The sequence below is a fragment of the Schistocerca piceifrons genome, chromosome 4, assembly GCF_021461385.2.
Source record: "Schistocerca piceifrons isolate TAMUIC-IGC-003096 chromosome 4, iqSchPice1.1, whole genome shotgun sequence".
NCBI classification, from domain to species: domain Eukaryota; kingdom Metazoa; phylum Arthropoda; class Insecta; order Orthoptera; family Acrididae; genus Schistocerca; species Schistocerca piceifrons.
In genome coordinates, this window is record NC_060141.1 from 603,844,259 (window position 1) to 603,855,147 (window position 10,889).

General features: G+C 38.5%; 1 protein-coding gene across 4 annotated transcripts in view; it reads left to right on the forward strand.

Annotated features, from left to right (window-relative positions):
• Positions 1 to 4,758, forward strand: part of LOC124796450 (KICSTOR complex protein kaptin-like) — a 112,189-nt gene extending 107,431 nt beyond the window's left edge. For all 4 annotated transcript variants that reach the window (XM_047260661.1, XM_047260663.1, XM_047260664.1 and 1 more), the window contains one exon: positions 3,864 to 4,758. In XM_047260661.1, the coding sequence (XP_047116617.1) occupies positions 3,864 to 3,959 (96 nt within the window). In that variant the 3' untranslated portion in view covers positions 3,960 to 4,758. The remainder of the gene's footprint in view (positions 1 to 3,863) is intronic.
• The last annotated feature ends 6,131 nt before the right edge of the window (positions 4,759 to 10,889 follow it).

Below are 10,889 nucleotides of genomic sequence, written 5' to 3' on the forward strand. Positions count from 1 at the left end.
CGCTAAGGGCTGCTCGTACTGTGAACAAGGGTTGCAACGAGAATATTTGTGTACATATGGTCACATTCTCAACTCCTATTCCTCTTTTTATTGTCATATCAATGATAATTCACTCTTTCTTATATTCCATACACACGTGTCTCATTCTGTCTTTTTGTCACCCAAATCACATTTACTTCTAACATCTTCCATTCTGGTGTTCCTTTCGATGTGAGTATGCTGTTGGCATTAATGTTAATGTTACATATGGTGCTGGCATTAATTTTATCATGAGTCCCCAGTATTTTATACTTTATCTCTTTCCCAAATGTATGCTTTTGTATCATCTTGGTAGTATGGAATATGATCATGCCAGCTATTTATAACTTTGTTCTCCCTGTGTACCTTCAAATTATCTGAGGAAGCCCTACCCAGCTGGAACATGTAACAAACAAATTACAAATCTGCAGCCTTTGACTGTTTTAGTATAAAATTATAATATGGTTTTTGTATCAGTCTGCTACCATGGAATGGAATAGTTTTTTAGCAAAGTTCAAGTTTGTTGCCAACCACAAACCATTGATTTTGTTAATTGGTCCTCATTTTAAGCTACTGAATAGAACTCCCACCAAATGCAGAGTTGGACACTTTTTCTCAGTAATTATTGTTATGGCATTCATTACTGGTCTGCTGCCAAGCACACTAGTGCAGAGGTTCTATTGTTGCCGGTGGGACCCAATCTGGAATTTTATCAACAGGATGCACTCATTTTGTGGTGGATGATACATTGCAGCAGATATTACTGAATATTCATCTGATGACACTGCAGCCATCATGGCCACAGACCTTCTTTTCCAGTAAATCATGTCCACAGCCCATATGGAATGGCCAGCTTGCTCCTTTGAGAGTGGACTGGGTTTTACATTTTTCTTACTATGGGATCAACTCAGTATTGTCCAGATGGTATTCATGCTTGCCACGAAGGAGCAAAGCTGTTGAGTAGTTGTCCCTCCAGCACTGTATCCTTGCTTATTACAGCTGTTGCATGCATCATCACGCTGGGGTATGTTTGCTTTGGCACAGCGACATGGCTACTGGCCAGGGGTATGTTTCATATGAATGCTTTGGCACTGCAACATGGCTACTGGCTGGTGATCGATCGTGACATTGAACATCTGGTGCTGGCTTGCAAGGCGTCTGCACAAAAGCAGGCTGTGTCACTGTGTCAGTTATGCCTTTGGCCAAACCCGAAACTCCCTTGGGACAGGGAGTGTGTCAACTTCATAGGCTTTTTTTTTTGGAAGCATGTGGCTGTCATCAGTGGATGCATTGTCCGATTTCTCATATGTAACTAGACTATCATCGACAGTCTCAACAGCAGCTGTTCACATGTTGTTAGATAGTTTTGCTATCAAGCGCATTGGTATCCAGGATCTAACCACTGCCCCATTTCACCTTGCTTCAACTCAGAAGTGGAGTTATTTGTGTCACCTTTGAAGACTCAAATGAAGAACACCATGTCGTCCTCATCCCTTGTCAATGCACTGTCTAGTTTTGCAGCCACATACCATGCGATGCCAGTTAAAGTGTGCAGTATGATGGAACATTTGCATGTGCGCGAGCTATGGGGCCTCTTAGATTTGTTACACCCTTAGTCACATGCCCTGGAATGTCACACCTACCGCATTTTCCTGTCAGGGATGTTGTTTGCCCCTGGTCTTTTGGCAATAAGCTGAGGTGGCTTCTGGTGTAGTGGGAGGGGACTGAAAAGGTTTGCACTTGCTTGTGGTGGATGTCAGCCGGAAGCAGATGACCCATTATTCAAACCATTGTGTCCATGACCTGTTGGACCCAGATCGTCACCATCTCTGCATAATCCAGATGAAGGATCAGTCAGTGTTTACCTGGTAGGAGGCTCCCAATTGCAGCACTGTGCAGCACACCTACACCATGCGCTCTGCCATATTACTTTCATCAGAGAAGAAGCACACTGGCTGGCGACTACTCCCATGATTTCCAGTGCTGAGCCCATGAACTAGGGGCCAGCACTGTCCTTTCCCCACTCACCCATGGATAAGTCCTCCCTCACCAATGCATGAAGACCAGCCATTACTACAGCCTCCACAAGCTTCTGCCATTCTGGCAGAGTCAGCTGAGTTGTCTTTGCCTACTTTTATGGTAGACTCCCTGCTGGAGAATCTTGCACCTTTGGTTTTTGCAGTGGAGATTGCAGCAGAAAACAGACCAACTTATGGTCCTGTGTAGCCTTTTCAGGGGGAGGTATTTAGTAGCCCTATCAACAGGGATGCATGTACGTGGATGCAGATGGGCTGTCAGGGTCTCAAGGCAGAGTACTGCAGAAAGCTATCACAGACAATGCACACAGAACATCATATGGTTAGAATTGCTGACACAAAGGTTAACTTGCTGGGGATGATAGGCTAGGCCAGTAATTTCTTATGCTGAGTTTGGCTTGCACAAACAATGTTCTTTGTTCTACATGCTAGTTGTTTTGGTCATTCATGCTGCTCGTGCCGTGTGCTTTTCTCTTTGCTAGCCCTCATATGGTGTTTGGACACTCTGCTCTCCTGTAGGCTGAATGACACGTCAAGTTTTTCCTCTTCCAGGGTCCAGCTCCCCTTTTTCCGGGCTGAGCACCTGCCATCACCTGGAATACTGACTTTTGTGCCAGCAGAATTTTTGCAGAATTGTCACACCTGTACAGATACAAAATGTTGAATCATCAAAAACCATCAGAGAGGTTTTGTACAATGTATTTTGTATAGCAGAGAGGCAGTTAACGTTATCGGTCTATAATGAAAGCCGTTAAAAATAGAGTACTATTTCTGTAAATGGAAAGCATAAACTTTAATAGACAACAGAAATGCAGATGTACTTGCTAGATTTTGAACGTAATGAAAGAATATAGATTACTTTCCTTTAGAGGAGAATACAAACATTATGGTATCACCAAATACTATTAAGTATATGAGTGTACAAATTTTGACCAGCCTCATGACTGTTTGTTTATTAAAAAAGTATATGTACATGAAGTTTCAAGTTGCAGATGTATTTTCACTGGCCTGTGGTTGATGTAAAATATTTTTAAACAATGGAAAATCCAGGATGGAATGTAACAATACCAGAGAAGGAAAGTTGCTACTCACCATATAGTGGAGATGCTGAGTCGCGATAGGCACAATAAAAAGATTCACACAATTATAGCTTTCGGCCATTAAGGCCTTTGTCTCTCACACACACACAGAAATGTAACTTGCACACACATCTGCATTCTCAGAGAGAGAGCTGTGTGTGTGTCTGCTGCTGACAAAGGCCTTAATGGCCGAAAGCTTTAATTGTGTGAATCTTTTTATTGTGCCTATCGCGACTCAGCATCTCCACTATATGGTGAGTAGCAACTTTCCTTCTCTGGTATTGTAAAATATTTTTAATTTGGCTAAACTCAAAAGAAACAAACCAAAGTTCTCATGATATTGGTTTGTCTTATGCCACCTCATTAACAAATATGGCTAAAATTGTTTAATAATCCCATAAGCAATGTATTATTATTATTATTATTATTATTATTATTATTATTATTATTACACTAGAACTAGCAGAGAGCATAATGAAGAAGTGTCTCATACTTTGTAACTAACTTTCTCTTGTGTTGCTAGATAAAACTTTTCCTCAAACACATACTTATAACCTGAGTTGTGAAAAAAAAGAAACACTCTATCCTTTAATTAATATGTTATTGATTCCAACACTGCAGCATGGATTCCTGCCATGTCAGTTGACCAGTTCTGTTTTATTTAAATTCACTTCATGGATAAAGTAGAGAACTGATTTCTATTTTATGCTTTGTTTTGTCTATTTTCCAGCATGATCCAGATATCATAAATGAGAAACTGCTGAGAGGATACCAGGAAATAAGTAATCATGATGAAAGTGACAGAGGCAGTGCTGTGACAAGTTAGATCCTAATATTCCAGTTAACAAACCAGTGGGTGGTGCATCTGTAAAAGCTTCTCTACATTATACGTATAGACTAAACAAAAGTACAGTTTTTTAGTTTGGTGCGTGAAGAAATAATCATTCAAGCTAATGAGAGGAATGTAAATTATTTGAATTATTAATTTAAGTAGGTGAAGCAAAAGTGAGTCTTATCATGATTGCTCAGCCATTTTCTACATGAAAATGCATTCCTGATGGGCAGGAAGCACATACTTGGTCTACTTGGTCATAAGTAGCATAATCAGAAGAAAGATGTATTTCAATACTAAAACTATAAACAATTATTTAATATCATCTGCCAAGAGGGTTAAATCATTTATAGATCCACATGCATCATTCCAGGAGATCTGTATATTTATACCTGACTGTGACTGATGTGTTGTGTATTTCCTTTTCCCAAATGCTGTCTGCATACTTCCTCAAACCACATTTAGTGGCAATATTTTTAAAAATGGCATATAGTTAAACAGTGTCATTGCAAAGCAGAAAAGTGGTTGGTAAGGAATCACAACTGCTGCTTAATTAATTTTCTTGCTGACTGTGTAGTTTATGATGGCTGTTATATATTAGTCAGTGAGTTCATCTGGTTTACAGTCTGTAACTAGTCATATTGGATCTGAGAGTGGTTACTATTCTCTCCCAATTTCAGACTGATATGATACTATTACTTTCATATAAATGGATGTTACCAAAGATGTAATTTTGTTTCACTGTAATTGTAAATACTGTTGGCATATTAATAAATGTTTGTTTTCTATTTTATTCCATGTTGTCCTCTGTATTAATGACATATTTGCTGAAATTTTATTGTGAATCAGTTTACTTTCATTTAATTTATATGGAAAATGTGCTGATAATTTGTGTTTTATAGTCAGTAATCTCTTTCAGATGACACACTTGTTGAATCAGTATGTTTGTTTATGGACATAACAACTATTATGTAGCAACAACTTTCTGGTTCATGAGTGGAGTTAATGTGTGGCTGTGTTGTACAACCACCAACATAAACATGATGTTTGTTAATGATGATGATCATCACCATGTATATAAACAAATGCACACCGGCAAAGTGGTATCTATAAATGTAAATAGCTTCATCGCAACAAAGAGCTTGTGGAACTATAGTGACAGAAATTTCATTTCCATTAGTGTTATGAGAATGGATACAATAGTAATCCAGTACAGTGAAGAATATACACTACATTTATACAATTTGTTCCAGCTGCATCTAATGTTAGAAATAACATCCAATCTTCATTAAGCTTTTGGGTTCATTCATGATTTTGAATTAACCATTGTAGTTACTTTCAGTTAGTTGCACATCCCACAGATAATTTTTATGGTCTGTCATAATAACAAGGAAAAGTTTAACTGCAAATATTTAGCAAACACTGTAGTAAACATAGCTGCTGCATACTGACAATTTGCAGGTTGCAAGGACACATCATATTTGAAATTTGCTTCACATCAATCTTTAGCAGACACTGTGAAGTTTATAATTGTACTCTGTAAATAAAAATTGAATTGTAGGGCATGCTTCAGGGCTATTAATTTTTGATATTTTATCAATTAAAGTACTTACTTATGTTATGCTGGGCACTTGCGTACAATTCCACAGCTTGACGTGGTCTAAAATATGCAGTGAGACTACATTGCTCAAAGAGGATGCTGTGTTCAACAAGACATAGTAATGCAAATTACATTTATCACTGTAATGTAACATCATAGCAATTTAGATTATTTGATTTGAAAAATATTCTGTATGAACATATGGAGAGTAGTCGAGTAGTAGGAATACCTGTGTCAAGCAAATACTTATTAAGAAATGACAGTCTCATGTTATCCAACTTTGTAATATTAACATTTATCAAGGTGCTAACTCACACTTAAAAGATTTTTCCTCAGTTAAGCAACTACTGAGAAAAGTAAAATTGATAAAGAAAGAATCCATTCATTCATCATGTGCCGTGGATCCCATCAAGAAAGAGAGACCTCTGGGATGTGGAATGAGCCAAGGTATACATTGACAAGAAACAAATCAGAGAGACAATCTGTATTCTCTATCAACACTAAACTACCAGTTTCCTGCATAATGGTATTCACAATTCTGCCACCTAAATTTAACTGAGTAAATTAGAAAGGAAACTGCTACTATGAAAAAGCTGATGCTTTCTCAGTTATACGATAAGCTGCTGTTTATCTGCATTTAGTTAGCTAGTATTACTTACAGCTGTATTTTTAAAAGAAACTATGTGCCTACATCTGTCAATACTGAGTCCTACCTACAACACATTACTACTTTATATGTATCCTTCAATGTTTAGTGTTATTTGCCATGTAGTTAACAGAACTTCTCATTTTCTAAAATTAGAAATTCAAATAATTTGTAGGAAGATAGCTAGAATTGGTAGCAATTCTCGGTTCTTCCTTGCTGCTGGGTGAGATCTTGTTGAATATTTTCACACCAGAGTACATGACTCCATTTTGAGCCCTAGACGTCGAGGCAAAGTCTACATCAAAATAATTTTTGTGTCGTCTTGTATTGTGTCCGTGTTAATCAAAGTTCAGTTTAACCTGATTTTTATTATCAACAAACAGAACCATTAAGGAGTTAATGCATTGGGAAGTGCATTTAAGAATTCCAAAATCCTTAAAATTGCTTCCGCAAGATGTATTGTTATATGCTTTACACAGTATTCTAACTGCTCAGTGCTGCTGAATCAACACTTATTTACCTTACATGCACTGATGCAGAAGATAATTCCTTAAGACAACAGGGAGTGAAAATGTGCTATGTAGGTCAACACTTCTGTTTTTATGTTGACACAGTGAGGAATGACTCTACTTTAATTTGTTATTCAACTAGGTCCCAATGAATTTTACACAATGTATTTCAGTATATAATCAGTAATGTCCTATTCTGGTGCTAACAGGTCATTGTTAACACAGTGCTGGTATCCAGTGCTGAGACAAGACAAATAACACAGATCGTCCATAACACAAGAAAATATAAATGAAACTGCTTGAAATTTGATGCGCAACCCAACAACATGAAATTCTAAACTCAAATTGGAATGTATACCGCAGAGACAGGCAGAACAGTGAAGGGAGAGGCGTGTTTATAGCGATAAAAAGTGCAATAGTATCGAAGGAAATTGACGGAGATCCAAAATGTGAAACAATTCGGGTGAAGGTCACGGGTAAAACAGGCTTAAACATGGTAATTGGATGTCTCTATAGGCCCCCTGGCTCAGCAGCTGTTGTGTCAGAGCACCTGAAAGAAAATATGGAAAATATTTCGAGTAGATTTCCCGACCGTGTTATAGTTCTGGGTGGAGATTTTAATTTGCCGGATATAGACTAGGAGACTCAAACATGTGGCAGGGACAAATAATCCAGTGAAATTTTTTTAAGCGCATTATCTGTAAACTACCTTGAGCAGTTAAACAGAGAACTGACTCATGGTGGTAACACATTAGACTTCTGGTGACAAACAGACCCGAACTATTTGAAACAGTTAATGCAGAACAGGGAATCAGCGATCATAAAGCTGTTACTGCATCGATGATTTCAGCCATAAATAGAAATATTAAAAAAGGTAGGAAGATTTTTCTGTTTACCAAAAGTGACAAAAAGCAGATTTCAAAGTACTTGACGGCTCAACACAAAAGTTATATCTCAAGTACAGATAGTGTTGAGGATCAGTGGACAAAGTTCAAAACAATCGTCCAATATGCATTAGATGAGTATGTGCCAAGCAAGATTGTAAGAGATGGAAAAGAGCCACTGTGGTACAACAACTGAGTTAGAAAACTGCTGGGGAAGCAAAGAGAACTTCACAGCAAATATAAACATAGCCAAAGCCTTGCAGACAAACAAAAATTACACGAAGCGAAATGTTGTGTGAGGAGGGCTATGTGAGAGGTGTTCAATGAATTCGAAAATAAAGTTCTGTGTACTGACTTGGCAGAAAATTCTAAGAAATTTTGGTCTAATGTCAAAGCGGTAGGTGGATCAAAACAAAATGTCCAGACACTCTGTTACCAAAATGGTACTGAAACAGAGGATGACAGACTAAAGGCCGAAATACTAAATGTCTTTTTCCAAAGCTGTTGCACAGAGGAAGACTGCACTGTAGTTCCTTCTTTAGATTGTCGCACAGATAACAGAATGGTAGATATCAAAATAGATGATAGAGGGATAAGAAAACAATTAAAATCGCTCAAAAGAGGAAAGGCCGCTGGACCTGATGGGATACCAGTTCGATTTTCCACAGAGTACATGAAGGAACTTGCCCCGCTTCTTGCAGCGGTGTACCGTAGGTCTCTAGAGCGTAGCGTTCCAAAGGATTGGAAAAGGGCACAGGTCATCCCCGTTTTCAAGAAGGGACGTCGAACAGATGTGCAGAACTATATACCTATATCTCTAACGTCGATCAGTTGTAGAATTTTTGAACATGTATTACGTTAGAGTATAATGACTTTTATGGAGACTAGAAATCTACTCTGCAGGAATCAGCATGGGTTTCAAAAAAGACGATCGTATGAAACCCAGCTTGCGCTATTCGTCTACGAGACTCAGAGGGCCATAGACACGGATTCCCAGGTAGATGCCATGTTTCTTGACTTCTGCAAGGCGTTCAATACAGTTCCCCACAGTCGTTTAATGAACAAAGTAAGAGCATATGGACTATCAGACCAATTGCGTGATTGGATTGAAGAGTTCCTAGATAACAGAATGCAGCATGTCATTCTCAATGGAGAGAAGTCTTCCAAAGTAAGAGTGATTTCAGGTGTGCCGCAGGGGAGTGTCGTAGGACCATTGGTATTCACAATATACGTAAATGACCTTGTAGATGACATTGGTAGTTCACTGAGGCTTTTTGCAGATGATGCTGCAGTATATCGAGAGGTTTTAACAATGGAAAATTGTACTGAAATGCAGGAGGATCTGCAATGAATTGGCGCATGGTGCAGGGAATGGCAATTGAATCTCAATGTAGGCAAGTGTAATGTGCTGCGAATACATAGAAAGAAAGATCCTTTATCATTTAGCTACAATATAGCAGGTCAGCAACTGGAAGCAGTTAATTCCATAAATTATCTGGGAGTATGCATCCGGAGTGATTTAAAATGGAATGATCATATAAAGTTGATCGTCGGTAAAGCAGGTGCCAGACTGAGATTCATTGGAAAAATCCTAAGGAAATGCAATCCGAATACAAAGGAAGTAGGTTACAGTAAACTTGTTCACCCACTTCTTGAATATTGCTCACCAGTGTGGGATCCGTACCAGATAGGGTTGATAGAAGAGATAAAGAAGATCCAACGGAGAACAGCGCACTTCGTTACCGGATCATTTAGTAATCGCGAAAGCATTACAGAGATGATAGATAAACTCCAGTGGAAGACTCTGCAGGAGAGATGCTCAGTAGCTCGGTACGGGCTTTGTTAAAGTTTAGAGAATATACCTTCCTCGAGGAGTCAAGCAGTATATCGCTCCCTCCTACGTATATCTCACGAAGAGATCATGAGGATAAAATCAGAGAGATTAGAGCCCACACAGAGGCATATCGACAATCTTTCTTTCCACGAACAATACGAGACTGGAATAGAAGGGAGAACCGATCAAGGTACTCAAAGTACCCTCTGCCACACACCGTCAGGTGGCTTTCGGAGTATGGATGTAGATGTAGATGTAGAACATGCAACATAGGCACGTAAGTTTAGGGCTAACTGCTATCCAGACTTGGTGTTCTCTTTGTTTACGTTTAGGGGTAACTGCTAGTTAGAATTCGTGTTCCCTTAGTTTCAGTTTAGGGCTAACTATGTGTCAGACTTGGTTTTCCCTTAGTTTATCTTACAATCTCCAATGAATGATTTTATCAAAGGAAAACACAAATTTTGAGACACAGTTCCTCTCCAGTACCTACATTCAGAACGCAAAATGGAGGAGGAGGAAGAATTAATGTTAAAAGTCCCGTCGACAGTAAGGTTGTTAGAGATGGAGCACAAGCTCGAATTAGGACAGGATTAGGAAGGGGAGCAGTCATGTTCTTTCGAAAGAATCAGGATGAGCAGATGCGGGTTTGAACCTTCGTCCTCTTGAATGCGAGTCCAGTGTGCTAACCACTGTGTTATCCCACTCACTATATGGCAAAATGTGTAATACTGCTAATAAACAGTATCTTTGCTTATCATTTTGTCCTTACCCACCTCTTGACTGAAGCTGGCACAGTGTTTACCATTATACGAACCCTCACCTACTCTCTCTGGGGCCTCACCATCCTTCTTTGTTTACCCTTTACCTTTGTTTACATGTGAATTCTCCTCATCCTGGAGTCTGAGTGACAAGGCATTCCTTTTAATTTTCCCCAAACTATCCTTCTCTGGACCTCAAGGAAGCAACCATTTGCTCCAAAAGCTAGAAAGTGTATCACTTTCACTATTGTATGCGTATATCTTCAGTACTAAACATTTTGCTTCTGGGAGGTAAGCATAACTCAGCAATTCTCTCTTGTAATTTATTAGTTTTCTGAGGAATATGTTAAACTGAAACAAAATTATGGACAATTCAGGAAAAAACAACAAATTTTAGGCATATAATAAAAAATTGAACCCTACAGTGGAAACTCCTTTTTAAGTAGTAAACAACATGTATTGGATGCCATTTGTGTAGTTTACAATTTTTTTGTTTATTTTGGGAACCTGAATGTGTCATTTAACATATAACAACAAGATTAGCTGCCCACATGCAGGATTGTAATTAATGTAAATTAAAATTGTTTTTATTTTCATAAAAGTATCTGTTTCAGACCACAGCTATGTTGACTGCAGTGATCATTTACAAAACATATCCTGGAACAATGAACTTATATCCATCACACACTAAAA